Source organism: Schistocerca serialis, chromosome 1, assembly GCF_023864345.2.
Source record: "Schistocerca serialis cubense isolate TAMUIC-IGC-003099 chromosome 1, iqSchSeri2.2, whole genome shotgun sequence".
Taxonomy (NCBI): domain Eukaryota; kingdom Metazoa; phylum Arthropoda; class Insecta; order Orthoptera; family Acrididae; genus Schistocerca; species Schistocerca serialis.
Window position 1 is genome coordinate 570,656,866 of NC_064638.1, and position 19,545 is coordinate 570,676,410.

General features: G+C 42.3%; 1 protein-coding gene across 1 annotated transcript in view; it reads right to left on the reverse strand.

Annotated features, from left to right (window-relative positions):
- LOC126476194 (CAD protein) overlaps positions 1-9,061 on the reverse strand; it is a 554,755-nt gene extending 545,694 nt beyond the window's left edge. Inside the window, exon 1 of the mRNA XM_050103525.1 lies at positions 8,787-9,061. Within this exon, the coding sequence (XP_049959482.1) occupies positions 8,787-8,892 (106 nt within the window). The 5' untranslated portion in view covers positions 8,893-9,061. The remainder of the gene's footprint in view (positions 1-8,786) is intronic.
- Between the last annotated feature and the right edge of the window lie 10,484 nt (positions 9,062-19,545).

A 19,545-nucleotide genomic window follows, 5' to 3' on the forward strand; every position in this document is an offset into this window, starting at 1 on the left:
TAGATGACATTCCGTCAGAACTACTGAGAGAAGCCATGACAAAACTCTTCCATCTGGTGTGCAAGATGTATGGGACAGGCGAAATACCTTCAGGCTTCCAAGAAGAATAGTAATTCCGATTCCAAGTGTGAAAATTAGCGTACTATCAGTTTAATAAGTCATAGTTGTAAAATACACAAATTCTTAATAGAATACTGGAAATCTGGCAGAAGCCAATCTCGTGGAAGATCAGTTTTGGTACTGGACAAATGTAGGAACACGCGAGACAATGCTGACATTACGACTTATCTTAGAAGACAGGTTGACGAAAGGCAAATCTACGTTTACGCCATTTGCAGACTTACAGAAAGCTTCTGACAATGTTGGCGGGGCCACTCTCTTTGAAATTCTGTAGGCAACAGGAATAGAAGGATAAAATAAAGCGAGCGAAAGGCTATTTACAATTTGTACAGAAACCAGATGGCTGTTATACAGGTCAAGGGGCATGAAAGTGAAACAGTTGAGAAAGGAGTTTTGTAGTTTGTCCCCGATCTAATTCAATCTGTACGCGGATTTGGAGAAGGACTTTACGCTCAGGGAGAAGAAACAAAAACATTGAGGTTTGCCGATGACATTGAAATTCTTATTTGTTTGTTTTCTGTTGTTGCGCAAAAACAACTAGGGTCACACGCGCCCATGTCAGAACTGTATAACACGAAGACAAAGAGAGGAGTTAAAACGACTACTCGTTAATCCCAATCGACGGAAGAGAAGACAGCTGAAAACAGGGACGTGGAGAAAAGTCTATAAAATACGCCATAGAGAAACGCAGGTCTTGAACTAAAGATTGAATGTTCTTCGCCATATTGCTACGACGAATAAAAAGTAAAACGGGGTCGACAGCCCGCGCGTCGTCCGCTAAAACGGCCGATAATTCAGACGGCAAACACAAATGAGAACGTAAATGGTTACTGTAATTCTGTTAGAGACAGCAAAGGACTTTGAAGAACAGTTCAACTGAATAGACAGTGAAGGAGGATATAAGGTGAACATCAGCAAAAGCAAGACAAAGATAATGGATGCAGTTTAATTAAATCAGTTGACACTGAACGAATCTGATTATGAAATGAAACATTCAAAGCAGTAGATGCGTTTTGCTGTTTTGGTAGTAAAATGACTCATGATGGCCAAAGTAAAGAGGATATAAAAAGTAGACAGGCAATGGCAAGGAAAGCGTTCCTGCAGCAGCCGGCCGAAGTGGCCGTGCGGTTAAAGGCGCTGCAGTCTGGAACCGCAAGACCGCTACGTTCGCAGGTTCGAATCCTGCCTCGGGCATGGATGTTTGAGATGTCCTTAGGTTAGTTAGGTTTAACTAGTTCTAAGTTCTAGGGGACTAATGACCTCAGCAGTTGAGTCCCATAGTGCTCAGAGCCATTTGAACCATTTTTTGAACGTTCCTGCAGCAGATAAATTTACTAACATCTAATGTAAATTTAAATGTTAGGAAGTCTTTTCTGGCGGTATTTGTGTGGAATGTAGCCATGTATGAAAGTGAAACATGGACGACAAATAGTTTAGACAAAAAGTGAATAGAAACTTTGGGAGACAAGAATTTTGTGGCACAACGTGACTAGAAGGGATCGGTTGATACGACACATTCTGAGACATCAAAGGATCATCAATTTAGAATTGTGGGGAAGTGTGCGGGGGTAAAAGTCGTAGAAGGAGACCAGGAGATGGAAATACAGTAAGCACATTCAGAAGGATGTAGGCTACAGTAGTCATTCGGTGGTGATGAGGCTTGCACAGAATAGAGTAGCAGGAAGAGCCGAATCAAACTAGACTTTGGACTGAAGACCACAACAATATACGTTAAAAAGATTTCAGCGTTTTCTGTTTTATTACCGGCTGGTATTCTCTGCAATGCAGGTACGCTTCCGTGTTATGTCCACTGTACGGGACTGTGATGGGAGAAAGAATCGATTTCTGGAGACTTTAAATATCAATAGATAGAATCTCTGCGAAGTTAGATCTTCTCGTGTGGCTAGGGCCCCTCCGAGGTGTAAACCGGTCGCCTGGTGCAAATCTTTTGAGTTGACGAAACTTCGGTGACTTGCGCATCAATGGGGATGATGATGATGATGGATGACAACGCAACACCCAGCCCCTGAGCGGAGAAAATCGCAAAGCCGGGAATCGAACCCGGGCCTCTTCGCACGGCATTCTATCGCGCTGACCACTCAGCTATAGGGGCGGACTATTTTGTGCTGTGATAATAGTGCACCACGTTCCGTGTGAGAATTTTTGCATTGCTCTGTGTTGGTGTCGTACAATTTGGTTATAGCGTAATACAAGCGTCTTCACTGTTGTGAGGGTATTTTCACAGAAACATTGGTGACTGCGGTAACAAAACGAATAAACAACAATCACATTTTACTCTGTAACGAGATGCTTGCGACCGTGGGTCCCTTATAACAACGCAATATTCAGAAACCTGAACTACCTCTTAAAAAAAGGCTCTTTCCGATTTCCACTGCTCAACTGCTATTTTTAATTACAACTTCATTCTAAGCATTTGTATAATTTCAATGATTTTAAGTATCACACTAGCTGTCTATACATTAGAAAAGTTAAAAAATCCTCCATGAATATTTGGTTCAAATCAAAATATTCAGTTAAAACAGAGGGGCTGTTAGCAAGGTTTTAGAATATCTGAGGATTTCCAATCTTCCGTGAAAGAAACGACTGTAACATAGAACATAGAAAACCACAAAAAGTCACAGCATGTGATAACAGGGTGTATATATAAAAAAATCTTTTGTGTTTTCAAATTTGTGAATACTTTTTTAAAAGCCCAAGTGTAGCTATGTACAGATAGTACAAAAAATTTCGTGTTATTTAATTGAAACAAAATAAAACCCTACTGAGGATGCCGTAACAAATTTGTGGGTAAAAGAAGAAAAATTGTATTTAATTTTATCCATATTTTGCAGCTTCAAATGTGACTATTCAATACACTCGAGGTATGACTTAAAAAACGCCTTCAGTCACAATTTTTCGTGTTTTATTCAGTACACGATGCATTTCGGACCCTGTGGGTCCATCTTCAGGTGTAATTCGTATTAATACATGCTTTATTTGTTCTCTTGAATGAGATGAAATGCATATTCCTGCCACGAAAAGGTTTGATGTTATGTTGCGAATGAATAGTGTAAACTTACCAAATAATCCAAGAAAAGCGTTTTTAACGTTTTAGTAACAGCATAAGTTTTCCCCTCCATCTTTTTCAAACATATCACTTCATCCAAGAGGCATATTCGCAAATACATGTTTGTAAACACTTCACAGATGTTTTTGTACACGGTGTTGTCAAAGATTAATTTTTCATAGTGCTTAAGATATAATTACTAAACAATTGACATGTGCAGGAAACAATTGACATATGCAGGAAATAACTTAGAACAGATCTTTAAAATTACTACATAAAATACGAAAAATTGTGACTGAAGGCGTTTTTTTTAATTCGTACCTCGAGTGTGAAAAAAAATTATGTTTGCTCAAGGCGGATTTCATCCAAAGACAAATTTCCGTCTGATGTCTGTTGGCAAACTTACACGGGAAACTTCGTTCTGAACCGTAGGCAGAAAGTTCATGTCTACATCGATTTTCCCCCCATTCTAATATCGTGGTGATGAATTTTACAGTTCATTGTAATTTCACTCTTTTTAATTACAAATACCGCTGAGGAGCAATATATTGGCACAGAAGTATAAGAATCTCACGGTCTTTAAGAAGACTTCTGTAAGCCGCTCAGTTATCAACTTTACATAACATTCTTGTTGCACGCTTCTGCAGACTGAATACTTTTTGGACTTTCGTTTCACCACCCTGAAAATTACGTCAAAAAAAAATAAAATAAAACAATGGTTCAAATGGCTCTGAGCACTATGGGACTTAACTGCTGTGGTCATCAGTCCCCTAGAACTTAGAACTACTTAAACCTAACTAACCTAACGACATCACACACATCCATGCCCGAGGCAGGATTCGAACCTGCGACCGTAGCGGTCACGCGGTTCCAGACTGTAGCGCCTAGAACCGCACGCCCACCCGGCCGGCCGAAAATTACGTCACAGAATAGTACTGAACGAAAGTCTACGAATTATGCTAGCAATTCTGTTTGCAGATCAACACAGGCTTTTCTCCATCCGGATGCTTAGGAACTTCACAGTGTGTTACCATTGATCTCTGCTTTGACGAATTGCGCAACATGACTGGGATTAAGTGTCCATATTGACAGGTGAATTTTTTTCCTCTTCTGATTTTATGCACATTTCTTCCTTTGTGGACAGACTAACGTCTGTGTTTCATCTATCACAGACTGTTCCTCCGGACAGAAATCGGCCCACACCTGCGTGAAAGGACACACTAAAACGTATCGTCGAGTTGTTCGGTCGCCCAGCAGCAGCGGAGTGGAAGGCCTTGCGTCCACGGGCGCGGTTGGAAAAAAATCGAAAATGCCGTTCAGGGATAAAGTCACAAAAAATAACTTCACGTCTACCTGAGGTGGGTCTTCAAGGCAGTAACCTGCGGAGAGTAGTGGGATGAGGAAAGTGGAGGGGAAGTTATGGTAAATTTATGGAAGGGAAGGGGAGTCTACACTCCGTCTCGTGTCACCAGTAAGGCTAAGCTCGTCTTGTACGAATGACGACAATGCAGCGCGTCGGTACACGTACTGCATGAGTTGCACTATAGCCGACCTATTTGTCGTAAGAGAATTCAGTAACTGTATTGTTGTTTTATATATGCTGTATATGTTTATTTTCCGATTATATTTAACAGTGACTAGTTTCGACCTCTACAGATATTTTCAGATCTATGTACCTGCGTCAGTAACCAGTCGCATCTATATCCGAACTACACACCACAATATTTTGATGTGTGCTTCCGTTACAGACACGATGAGTCACCGACGCATCTCCAGAAATCTGAGGATGGTCCGGGGAGGTCAAAACAAGTCTTATTATAAACGCAAACAATATGCGGTTTTAGTTAGGATTTTGTTTGAGAGCACTAAAATTGATTTGTTCTCTGTTCGTCTGGCTATGTTCCCAATGAATTTATTAAACTTCAGTTTCTACTGTAACATTTGGCATCCGCAGAAATTTGTCCAAGGGAGAGGAGGCGCAAAAATTACCATAGATATTTCATCCAAAAAATTAAAGTACTCTACCGTATGGAAACAATATAGTCTCAAAAAAAAAAATTAAAAAAAAATGGCTCTGAGAACTATGGGACTTAACATCTGTGGTCATCAGTCCCCTAGAACTTAGAACTACTTAAACCTAACTAACCTATGGACATCACACACATCCATGCCCAGGCAGGATTCGAACCTGCGACCGTAACGGTCACGCGGTTCCAAACTGAAGCGCCTAGAACCGCACGGCCACACCGGCCGGCTAGTCTCAACAATCCTCCATAGGAGCAATAAGTCCTCCGAGGAAAGTTACACGACTGCGGTGGTTGAGTGGTGGTGGGGTGACTTCTTAAAGTTATAGAAAGTACTAACTAGATAACTTTGTTGTGGGAGTGAACTGCTAGGCCTTCTGGAAAATAAGGGATGTGAGTGAATGCAAGAAGAGGAGGGGGGGAGGGGGGAATGGTGATTAGATTTTAATATCCCATCGACGACGATGTCATTAGGAGCGAAAAAAAGCTGATAGGGAAAGGGTGGGTGAAGGAAACAGGACGTGTTGTCTTCCAAGGAAGCTTGCGGACATTGGTTATTAACGACTTGAAGAAATGAAAACCCAAGTATGTGGGAGGAGAAAGCAATCATGCCTGGGGTTTGAAGAAGATGGTCGAGAGATACCGCTGCCATTTAAAATTGCTTTTTTCTCAGCAAACAGCTGCCTTACAGCCAGTCAATCGCGACACACACACACACACACACACACACACAAATTCTGTATCCGTGTCATTGTTGATGAAGTCTCACTGCGTACACATGTGATACCCAGTAATGCTGTATTTAAAAATGCAACCCCTACACCCGATGAGGTAACAACCCACTATCTCCGGTTTTCGATGCCGAGAATCTGCAAATATCATGCAGGACTGCGAGGAAATAGTATGCGCTTTACGCGACCAAACACGTATGTAACTTGCTGTAGCAAGCTTAAAGGCGTCCCTCTGGCCGACAGTGTACCGGAAGCTGGACACCGGCGACAGTGTGTGCGTTATCAACACGATGTGCTGCGTCTGGTATTCATTTATTAGCAGATAACGGCTCGACACTAATCATTGTCGCTCTTCCCTCCTCAACAGCCGACAGACTGTTAATATCTCACCAGTTTCATTTTGTAAGCACCAACTCAATTTCTCATATGCTATCCTCCCCTCTGCTCCACAACCGAACACAAACGTAATTTAGGAAATATTACACACAAATCACACACAGAAACACTACACACCCAATGTAAATAACCACAATTATATATCACCATATGTCAATGTTTACACCTACAAACCTCACCAAATGCCATATTCTATTCTTATAAAAATTGTTTATTCTAGTACTATATACATTGAGAAATTAAAATATAACCATGTAAATCATATCTTGTTGTTAAACCCTAATACTATATCCTTTGTTAAACCAAAATACAACCTTCTTACACTTACTACAACCTTGTTGATTATATAAAATTGTTAAATTTACTATAACCTTGTTAATCATATAAAATTGTTAATCATATATTATAAGGCTAAATGTTAATTGATTGTTAATGACCACATCAAAGTGCAAAAAATTGTAAAGCACCTTTCTGCAAGCACTTTAAATTATATCAAAAAAAGAAAATAAAATTGTAAACCTCACCTAAGGCTAAAAAGTGCAATGCAAGCACTAGAATAGCCCGCCCTCCCCCCTAAGGGAAGGGAATGAAATGTGCTAAAAAAAAAAAAAAATGCAGCAAATGATTACAGTTGCTCAGTTCCCATTTATCCTTCCGTTTACATACGATTAAAAAAAGCGTGGAATCGGCCAGACAATAAAAGCAGTTGGGCAACAGCATGCGTACTTGCAGAAAGGTAGAACCCAGACGGCCACATCTACTACGAGAACTTAGCAGTTTCACTATACACCATAAACACGGCTACAAGACGTTATTTATCTGCGAGCATATTTTCGAATTTTCTACAGAACTACTGTATGTTGAACACTTAGCTGTAAACTTCTAGACACCGACATATAAAAATACACACACTATTATGTTGCAAAAAGTAGTACTTTTTGTAATATACTGTAAATCGTCCTTAGAAATTTTTCCTCTCACATGTGCTGAGGTACTAAGGCTATTTGCGACACTTCAGACGTCCACCACTGGTGTAACCGCTTAAGGCAATATTTACAATAAATTATGAAACACTAAAAAAACAACACGCTAAACAATTTTGCTGGAGCTGACCGGCATTTTCATCCCACACGTCTTTTATTCCACACCAATTTTTCTTGCGTCTGTAACGCCTCCGTTAATCCGTGTAAGTTTTAGAACAAAGAGTAAGTCATCGGAATACCTATTCTGATGGATTATTTTCCTCGACATGTCATTTGCGGGTGCAACGCAGACATCCTCCCCTTTTCCAATTGAAAGCAAATGTATTTGTCGTTTATTCTGATTGTCTTGTTTGCACAAATACCGGCGGCCCTCGCCTGGACGTATTTGTCTGCGTGACATTTGGATTGAAGTTTCAGTACCTATATCCGTTTCTATCGACGGATGAATAATAAGACTGTAGTCATCAAACTGATACCGTTGCGTGGGCGCTGACAACACGTATTTTCGTTTCATTACTTTCGTAAGACACGCACACAATCCTAGAAATGTATAAGCGATGATGATAGTACCCTAGAACTTTGATATATGACAAGGAACGTCACGAATTCCAATATTTTATTTACCACAGACGTTGAAAACACCATGACTGTATGTTCAGACTGAAGAAAATACATCGCAACCAAACGTATCTTACTACTTAGATGGCGAACACGACCATGCAGTTTCGAGCTCTTAGCTAGTTTTATTGGCATTTGCATATTTAATGCAAAAGCACTGGGATCTCTATATGGCTCTTTGACAAAGCGTTATTTTTGGGCCCAGCCATTTTTACTTGTAATCAACACAATAGACTTCAAGAGTTTGTCATTGGAAGAGAAAACAATGATTGGACAATCGCCTGTAAATATGAAGTAGCATGGCAGATTTGGGATTAACATCCCATCGTCGACGACCTCATTAGAGATAGGGCGCAAACTCTTGACTTGGGGAAGAATGGGAGGTCTCACGTGTAATAGGCAATATCCCAATATTTGCAGGTAAATCTAGAATAGCAGTACAGGCATCCCAGTACTTCCGCATTCGGCGTATGTATTGACACTGACGGTAAGAGCGCTTGAAACTGGTACGCTCTTACTGGTCGTTTAAACAAACACTACTGTAGTGAAGTATTATGATTTACGGTATATTATTTATGTTTAGAATAGTTATAGGACGACAAGTGACAAAGTAAACTCATTGAAAATACAGTTCCCCGTAGTTTGAAAGAAAATAACGCCACGAATTAGTATGATGGTGCAATCGTATTTATGGAGACGTAATAGTTTCACTGTGGCGTATGGCTTGCAGAACAGCTGATCGGCCGCGAACTAGCGGGAAGTCTTCCGCGTCCGCTACTCAGCACGTGGTTGCCTTGCCGCTTTCAGAAAGCGCGGGCGCTGCTGCAAATGCTTGCCCTCTACTTACCAACTTCGCCCTGGGAATCCACGGGTGCTCCGAAGTTGAACCCCTGCAAGACGGTGCCATCCTCGAGCACGAGGGCGCACACTTTTCCGCCGCCGGCTACGCACATGTTTGCGGCTCTTGACGCTGTTAGCCCGGCCTGCTGCACCTGCCGGACGCGCGCACTACGCTCTTTGCTACAGTTCGCTTGCAAAGCTCTCACGCCGCGGCGTGGCCGAAGCGCTTGCTATCAACCGGTGCAGTGCTGCCAACAGACTGCGCGACCGGACTTGCGCTGTTCCTGACAGCGCGCGAGTCCTTAGTGCCCGTCAGAGGTGCGAAAGCAGCTGGCGGAGGACGGGTGGCACTAAGCGAAGAGACGAACTGCTCCGTGCTGCTCAACGACTGGGCGCCGGCAGCCGGTTGTCTGTCGGTGGAGGTTTCCGGCGCAATGCCGGACACTCATCCCCACCACGGCGGCCGGACAAGAGGCTTCTCTCGCTGGGAGGGGAGGCTGCAGTGAGGAGTCCATCTGACACCGCCGCCAGGCCTTCAGGGCAGGGATTGTACCTCTGGTCGAGGTCACGCCGGAAGATGCCGTATTCCGCGTGCGGTGGTTCTCCCTCAGTGCAACTGTACAGGCTGGTCGAGAAGTCCCCGATTTGTTTTAGCACAATTACGTATTAATTAGTGTGCAGTAGATCTGTATGTTCCACATCAGCCTGTAAACACATTTCGATGCGCCTCCGAGTCCTTAAGGGGGGTAAGACGTCAAACGGGCCGACTTGGAGCAGGAGAGGCATCACAGGACATTTTATTTTCTACTGTCTATACTTATATAAATAAATTCATAAAACTCTGACAGCATGACCAGGAAAGATTCAGGATACACACTCATAGCAGTGTAAGTGCAAAAACATAACAATTTTTTTTTTAGATATGAAATTTCATCATTTTTTCACTTACTGTTGGCTGCATTTGTTGCTATAGGTACATTTTTCTTCACAAGTAATAGAGATTGTTTGATGAATTTTGCACAGCATACAAACCATACTTACGGGTGTATGAAACTCTAGAATTTTCCAAATCTATTAAAAACTGTGGTAAAAATCGAGATAATTAACTACAAAATTTGATTTTTTTCTAAACATAAAGTTTAAAACGTAATAGCTCATTCATTTTTCATAAATTAAATAGATTCTAGAGTTTCAGACACCTGTAAGTATGGTTTGTATCCTGTGCTAAATTCATCGAACAGTCTCTCTTACTTATGAAGAAAAGTGTACCTATAGCAACAAATGCACCCAATAGTAGGTGAAAAAATGATGAAATTTCACATGTAAAAAAAATTATTTTGTTATGTTTTTGAACTTCCGCTGCTACGAGAGTGAATCCCGAATTCTTCCTGGTCATGCTGACAAAGTTTTATGAATTTACTTGTAAAAGTATAGACAGTAGAAATTAAAATGTCCTGTGGTGCCTCTCCTGCTCCAAGTCGGCCCGTTTGACGTCCTAGCCTCCTTAACACGTTTTTGAGGCTGTCTGATGTTATAGTGCGAAATACATCCTCAACAGCACTGCGCAGTTCTTGGTTTGTAGCGTAGCGGCGTGCACATTCATGCGCCTTAATGACTTCCCATAACGAGTTGTCAGGACTTCTTCGTGGCCATTGCAACGGAACTGGTGTCGGTGACGAACCGCGACCTATCCGCCGTCCAGGAAAGTGCTCATTTAGGAAGTTGCGGACTGAAAGAGAGTAGTGGGAAGACGCTCCGTCTTGCTGTAACCGTATGCGTTCTGACAGGCCCGTTGTAACGTCCCCTTACAAAAATTATAAATGACTGTGCTGATAAACCTCTTACGTTATTTATTTTCAAACAGCTGAGCAAAACTGAACGTTGTTGTTGTTGTAGTCTTCAGTCCTGAGACTGGTTTGGTGCAGCTCTCCATGCTACCCTATCCTGTGCAAGCTTCTTCATCTCCCAGTACTTACTGCAACCTACATCCTTCTGAATCTGCTTAGTGTATTCATCTCTTGGTCTCACTCTATGATTTTCACTCTACCCGCTGCCCCCCAATGCTAATTTTGCGATCCCTTGATGCCTTAGAACATGTCCTACCAACCGGTCCCTTCTTCTCCTCACGTTGTGCCACAAACTCCTCCCCAATTCTATTCAATACCTCCTCATTAGTTATGTGATCTACCCATCTAATCTTCAGCATTCTTCTGTAGCACCACATTTCGAAAGCTTCTATTCTCTTCTTGTCCAAACTATTTATCGTCCATGTTTCACTTCCATACATGGCTACACTCCAAATACTTTCAGAAACGACTTCCTGACACTTAAATCTGTACTCGATGTTAACAAATTTCTCTTCTTGAGAAACGCTTTCCTTGCCATTGCCAGTCTACATTTTGTATCCTCTCTACTTCGACCATCATCAGTTATTTTGCTCCCCAAATAGCAAAACTCCTTTACTACTTTAAGTGTCTCATTTCCCAATCTACTTCCCTCAGCATCCCCTGACTTAATTCGACTACATTCCATTATCCTCGTTTTGCTTTTGTTGATGTTCATCTTATACCCTCCTTTCAAGACACTGTCCATTTCGTTCAACTGCTCTTGAAAGTCCTTTGCTGTCTCTGACAGAATTACAATGTCATCGGCAAACCTCAAAGTTTTTATTTCTCCTCCATAGAGTTTAATGCCTACTCCGAACTTCTGTTTTGTTTCCTTTACTGCTTGCTCAATGTACAGATTGAATAGCATCGGGGAGAGGCTACAACCCTGTCTCACTCCCATCCCAACCACTGCTTCCCTTTCATGTCCCTCAACTCTTATAACTGCCATCTTCTTTCTGTACAAATTGTAAATAGCCTTTCGCTCCCTGTATTTTACCCCTGCCGCCTTTAGAATTTGAAAGAGAGTATTCCAGTCAACATTGTCAAAAGCTTTCTCTACTCAGACATTTCTCTCTTTACTTATTCTCATCATCACTGAACTGACACACAATATTTTTTCAGCGCAACGCAATCTGACTTTCAATAATCATTACAAAAGAAAGGCCCTCACTAACAATAACCTATACCTTTCATGAATCACTTACATCACAAATATCTTCATTACTCGAACTACTGCAATAAAGCGAGCGCCAGTACTGCCAGTTAAATGTAAGATTCTAACTACTGAAGGCACTAACTACTGACGGGCATAGTTAGAAAATGAAAGATTTTGATAGAGAACAAAAAATGTATTTACCTTAATAGTGTTCAAAAGTCATAATATATATTGCAGTTCATGGCATCCAGTCTTACAAATTTCCTTTTCCTGACGGACACACATCCAGATCGTCCGCTCTCAAAACTCTGCCATCTCTCTCCCCACATCCACCACTGCTGGCAGCTCACCTCCAACTGCACAACGTTACGCGCTGTTAACATCCAACTGCCCAACACTACAATAGCGAATATTCCAACAATGAGTCCAACCAGTCACAGACTGCGCACAGCGAAGTCAGCGATTTTCATACAGAGCGCTACGTGGCGTTACCAACATAAAAACCTAAACAGCCTACTTACACCGTTTCCCCAAGCTGAGGTATTAACCATGTGTAAATACTTTGCATCATACACAACCCTTCAAAACAGTACGATGCAAGCAGGCGTTTCCTGTCATCGCTGCCCATTTATATGAATGCGTGGTGTCTGTTATTTCAGAATGTGCAACTGTAACACATATTATGTAAATTGAAGGTGGAGGGGGAGAACTGAAAGGAAAGGAAAGGAAAGGGAAGGAACTCTTGACATCATCTGCTTAGGGATTGCATGCAGAATCAGCAGCAAGGAATGAAAATTTGAGCCAAACCAGGAATCGAACCCGGGATCTCCTGCTTACAAGGCAGTTGCGTTAACCACTGTCATCCGGACACAGTGTTCATCGCAATTGCGCGTAATATCTCGGTATGCCCCTCGGCCGATCCACATTCCCATCAAGCGCCACCAATCCACAGTCCCCGTCCATATGCTCCATGCTCGCTACTTACCGATTCCTGTAGGAGGACGAACGTGATTGTGCATTCGCACTGAAGGTGATGGATTCATAGCCCATCGAGACCATTTAGAACGAAAGAAGTCACCATCCATTCATAATGGCCGCAGCACGTGATCCGGTTGCTAGCGTCGTTGTCTCTGGATCACAGGGTCCCGGGTTCGATTCCCGGCCGGCTTGGGTATTTTCTCTGCACAGGGACTGGGTGTTCCTGTTGTCCTTATCATTTCATCATCATCATCCTGACAGTGACTAGATTGGACTGTGTTTTGAACGAGCACTGATGACCGCGCAGTTGAGCGCCTCACAAACCGAACATCATCATCATCCAATCATAATGTCTGACCTTAACGTCTTTTTTCGTGTGATCTCACGTTGTTGTCCTCGGGATACTGAGTTACGAAAACGTTTACTTGTCGACTTCATAGCAGATTGCTTGGTCGAAGCAGAGACTACTGCATCTTTTATTTCTCGAGTCTTGTTCCTTCCTAAAGTGGCCTGTCTTTATCTACATCTACATCTACATTTATACTCCGCAAGCCACCCAACGGTGTGTGGCGGAGGGCACTTTACGTGCCACTGTCATTACCTCCCTTTCCTGTTCCAGTCGCGTATGGTTCGCGGGAAGAACGACTGTCTGAAAGCCTCCGTGCGCGCTCTAATCTCTCTAATTTTACATTCGTGATCTCCTCGGGAGGTATAAGTAGGGGGAAGCAATATATTCGATACCTCATCCAGAAACGCACCCTCTCGAAACCTGGCGAGCAATCTACACCGCGATGCAGAGCGCCTCTCTTCCAGAGTCTGCCACTTGAGTTTATTAAACATCTCCGTAACGCTATCACGGTTACCAAATAACCCAGTGACGAAACGCGCCGCTCTTCTTCGGATCTTCTCTATCTCCTCCGTCAGACCGATCTGGTACGGATCCCACACTGATCAGCTATACTCAAGTATAGGTCGAACGAGTGTTTTGTAAGCCACCTCCTTTGTTGATGGACTACATTTTCTAAGCACTCTCCCAATGAATCTCAACCTGGTACCCGCCTCACCAACAATTAATTTTATATGATCATTCCACTTCAAATCGTTCCGCACGCATACTCCCAGATATTTTACAGAAGTAACTGCTACCAGTGTTTGTTCCGCTATCATATAATCATACAATAAAGGATCCTTCTTTCTATGTATTCGCAATACATTACATTTGTCTATGTTAAGGGACAGTTGCCACTCCCTGCACCAGGTGCCTATTTGCTGCAGATCTTCCTGCATTTCGCTACAATTTTCTAATGCTGCAACTTCTATGTATACTACAGCATCATCCGCGAAAAGCCGCATGGAACTTCCGACACTATCTACTAGGTCATTTATATATATCGTGAAAAGCAATGGTCCCATAACACTCCCCTGTGGCACGCCAGAGGTTACTTTAACGTCTGTAGACATCTCTCCATTGATAACAATATGCTGTGTTCTGTTTGCTAAAAACTCTTCAATCCAGCCACACTGCCAAAAGCAAGTTTTCCCAATCTAGAAGTGTTTCCTTTAGCGGTGGAACCTTATTAAATCTTTCCTGGAAAGCTCCCATAATCTGTCTTATTGTCTGACCAGTGTGTTGTCGTTCATCCACCTACACACTTTCCTTTAAGCGCTCCTCAGTGGCGTAACTGTGACCGCGCACGTGTGCCATGGCTACATATTGAAACTCGACTGCGACTGCGAAATAATGTAACCATGAATTCCAACAACTGGTAAGAAGTAACGTATCTACCAACCTGTATAACATCATTTGATACTAAACAGGGGCTACAGGGGTACGGGGACTTCTCGACCACCCTGTACAATGTGTCAGTACTGCCCAGGCAAAACAGTACATTGTATATTGAAGTACTTCTATACATTTCCAAGGGAACGGGAATAATGTATGCATTACCCAACACATGAGTATGTTTACTATCATTCTATGTATATATTTTCATCACACTTCATCAAGGCCTCCATCCATTTCGCAGCGTTACTCCAATCGCTGAAGAGCAGACGTGCATATATTTTGAAGCATACCTTGTTCAAAAACGGTTCAAACGGCTCTGAGCACTATGGGACTTAACATCTGAGGTCATCAGTCCCCTAGAACTTAGAACTACTTAAACCTAACTAACCTGACGACATCACACACATACATGCCCGAGGCAGGATCCGAACCTGCGACCGTAGCGGTCGCGCGGTTCCAGACTGAGACGCCTAGAACCGCTCGGCCACAACGGCCGGCTGCATACCTGGTAATACAGCCCATGTTGCATTCCAGATTAATCCTCTTAAGGCATGTGTCCACTAGCAAGTAAACTTCCGCAAGTAGCTTGCCAAAGCTACATTTGCAAGTTGTTTGACGTGGAAACATCCCGAGAAAAGCGACTTCTGGAAGTTTCGTCAACTTGCAGGATTAGTTTCCGCAAGTTAGTGAAAACAGTTTGTCGCAAGTTCTTGCTCAATTTGCCAGATGCTGAAAGTTTTTCTGAAACTTGCAGAAGTTTTGTGTATTCAGCACCCATACGAAATGTCAGCGTCCAAAGAAAAATTGCGAAGAGGCAGATGGTCCGAAACAAATGTATCTTTGGAACCCTTAAACATACATAACTGGCCACCGTCGGCCAGGAAGCGCGAACTGACTTCACTGATTACTCTGTTTCACCAGCAGGCGAAGTAAGGAGAGACGTCTTTAAATTTTAGCCGATTTTTTTAATCTTAGCGGAAATGTAAATGTTTTTCGTACTCTTTGCGAAAATCGAATAACAATTGAGACGAGATATCCTGATAATATTGCCTGCAGCATTTTCTATCTTGTTATCGAATGCATTACATTTATAAATAAAGTAATAACTGTTGTTGTCGTTGTGGTCTTCAGTCCTGAGACTGGTTTGATGCAGCTCTCCATGCTACTCTATCCTATGCAAGCTTATTCATCTCCCAGTACCTACTGCAACCTACATCCTTCTGAATCTGCTTAGGGTATTCATCTCTTGGTCTCCATCTACGATTTTTACCCTCCACGCTGCCATCCAATACTAAATTGGTGATCCCTTGATGCCTCAAAACATGTCCTACCAACCGATCCCTTCTTCTAGTCAAGTTGTGCCACAAACGTCTCTTCTCCCCAATCCTATTCAATACCTCCTCATTAGTTATGTGATCTACCCATCTAATCTTCAGCATTCTTCTGTAGCACCACATTTCGAAAGCTTCTATTCTCTTCTTGTCCAAACTATTTATCGTCCATGTTTCACTTTCATACATGGCTACACTCCATACGAATACTTTCAGAAATGACTTTCTGACACTTAAATCAATACTGGATGTTAACAAATTTCTCTTCTTCAGAAACGCTTTCCTTGCTATTGCCAGCCTACATTTTATATCCTCTCTACTTCGACCATCATCAGTTATTTTGCTCCCCAAATAGCAAAACTCCTTTACTACTTTAAGTGCCTCATTTCCTAATCTAATTCCCTCAGCATCACCCGACTTAATTAGACTACATTCCATTATCCTCGTTTTGCTTTTGTTGATGTTCATCTTATACCCTCCTTTCAAGACACTGTTCATTCCATTCAACTGCTCTTCCAAGTCCTTTGCTGTCTCTGACAGAATTACAATGTCATCGTCGAACCTCAAAGTTTTTATTTCTTCTCCATGAATTTTAATACCTACTCCAAATTTTTCTTTTGTTTCCTTTACTGCTTGCTCAATATACAGATTGAGCAACATCGGGGAGAGGCTACAACCCTGTCTTACTCCCTTCCCAACCACTGCTTCCCTTTCATGTCCCTCAACTCTTATAACTGCCATCTTGTTTCTGTACAAATTGTAAATAGCCTTTCGCTCCCTGTATTTTACCCCTGACACCTTTAGAATTTGAAAGAGAGTATTCCAGTCAACATTGTCAAAAGCTTTCTCTAAGTCTACAAATGCTAGAAACGTAGGTTTGCCTTTCCTTAATCTTTCTTCTAAGATAAGTCGTAAGGTCAGTATTGCCTCACGTGTTCCAGTGTTTCTACGGAATCCAAACCGATCTTCCCCGAGGTTGGCTTCTACTAGTTTTTCCATTCGTCTGTAAAGAATTCGTGTTAGTATTTTGCAGCTGTGACTTATTAAACTGATAGTTCGGTAATTTTCACATCTGTCAACACATGCTTTCTTTGGGATTGGAATTATTATATTCTTCTTGAAGTCTGAGGGTATTTCGCCTGTTTCATACACCTTGCTCACCAGATGGTAGAGTTTCGTCAGGACTGGCTCTCCCAAGGCCGTCAGTAGTTCCAATGGAATGTTGTCTACTCCGGGGGCCTTGTTTCGACTCAGGTCTTTCAGTGCTCTGTCAAACTCTTCACGCAGTATCAAATCTCCCATTTCATCTTCATCTACATCCTCTTTCATTTCCATAATATTGTCCTCAAGTACATCGCCCTTGTATAGACCCTCTATATACTCCTTCCACCTTTCTGCTTTCCCTTCTTTGCTTAGAACTGGGTTTCCATCTGAGCTCTTGATATTCATACAAGTCGTTCTCTTATCTCCAAAGGTCTCTTTAATTTTCCTGTAGGCAGTATATAACTACCGTTTGCAAAAATCGAAGAGTAATTAAAATGCTATCTCTTGGTGACACACCTTGCAGCATTTTTGTATTCTTTTTCCGGATATTTTATTTTGCACTAGACAAGAGTACGGGGAGGTGTCTTTTAGGCTGCGTCCACAGTGGCACCGACAACAGATGTCAGACGCCGTCGCCAGAGGTGGCCCGATAATGTCGGAAGACAGCCTGACCACGGTGCGTCCGATCTCCTCCGTCTGTTTGTGGCAAGGTCAAGGAGGTTAGATTGCTTTAGAATGTGTTCTATGAATGAAGTAGATTAGATTTTAACCTGGCGTGGGATGAACACCACGACACCTCTGTGCTTGGAGACGAGTGCAGCAGTGTGGCTGTTGCTGTCAAAAAGCAGCCGAATGCGTGTGAATGAGCTGTATCTGTTTTGAAAGGAACGTGGCGAGTACAGCGTGTTCTTTCCCCAATTAGTGCAATAACCAAACAAGTTTTACGAATATATGAGATGAAATAAGAAACGTTCGGTTGCATGCTCAAAAGGGTTTGTGGGGCCTTCAAAAATAATATTACAAACACTCTGTTTCGCTGTATTTATTTGAAGTTGTGCAGGCATACGTCAATTAACCTTCAATGAATGTAATTCAGCATACGTGTGAAAGACAAGCATAAAGTTTAGAATAAAATACTCCGAAGACCTAGGGCACTGAAAAGTGGAACCACGTACATCGCATTCGCAAACCACTTCATATAACAGAATCACCACCCCACTGGCATAAAACGTCAATAAGCAGTAATAGTAACTTGTAGACACCTAATACCCACCTACCACAACCCAAAAAAGATGTACTAAAGTAATGATAAACATAAGTACATCAACCTTTTCACCTGAACAAATTATTTTTGACGTTATAACTTACGCTTAAAATTGGCAATATAGATTTTGCCTACTTGTGGTTTTCTATAAACCTGCAGTTTCAGTTAATACATTCCGAACTAAATCCCGATTATGATATTTTTGATTCTCAGCATTCCACACACGCTCTCTTTCTTCAACTAAACTTCTCTGCTTCTCACAGTCCACATTCGGTGTGTGAGAACGTCGGTCGATTTGACCGACGAAAACAAACCGATTTGAATTTCACCTGTTGTCGTCCGAAGTCTGTACGTTCAGCCAATGAAATCGGCTACGGCGTGATCGCGCATGTAGCGATGAACTGATTTGAACAGACCTGACGTCTTCGGCCGATGTCGGTCGTCGGCGGAATCCACAGATATCGGTGTTACTGTGTCCACAGCCATCAGCGTCGACAATTCAAACGTACGGCGAATAATAGTATCCCTTAGCGAAATTGCAGCAAGGGATGGGAAGGAACACCAGGTACACTCACTGTGTATCCTTGGAGGTCTCATTGACCACGTTGAAGAGGCCATTCCGGCAGCCATTAAGGGAAGAGGGTGCAACCAAAAAAGAGACTGTGGCGCACGTTCGAACAAACTATGCCCATCGTATGGGCCCCGAGGTCATACCTGGTTCGTTTCAGTGACAAGCAGAGAAGGTTGAGAGTATCAGCCCTGCTGACGGACTTTCAACGACACTCACAATCTGCAGCATTGTCCACAGAAGAGATCGTGGTCCCCTGGTTATAAGTCGAGTGGAAAGCTTAAACCAGAGACTGTAAAGATTCTGTGACAAGTCAGCCTATGACTTCCTAGACTTGCGACATAGGATTGAAAGTTGGAGGATCCGCCTAAAAGATCAGGTGTGCACTACACATCACAGGCAGCTACCCAAGTAACTAATTGCGTATAGGGTGCACGCAGTGGTGTCTCTTTTTTTTTTTTTTTTTGTTAGATTAGGAGACTCTCCATCCAATCCAGATAATGATAGCTGTATGAAACACAGAAGTACCAGTGTAAAATCTATCGAAATGCATCCCGCAGGTGAGAGTATTAATATTCTAGTGGTTAACATCCGAAGTATTCGCAACGAAGTGCCAGTGTTTGAAGCGCTCCTAAATAGCATTGAAGTTGACACCAGTTAGGCACAGAAAGTTTGTTAGAACCTGAAGCTGACAATAGTGAGATTACAACGGAAAATTTAAGCGTGTTCCTAAAAGATAGGAAAATGGGAAAA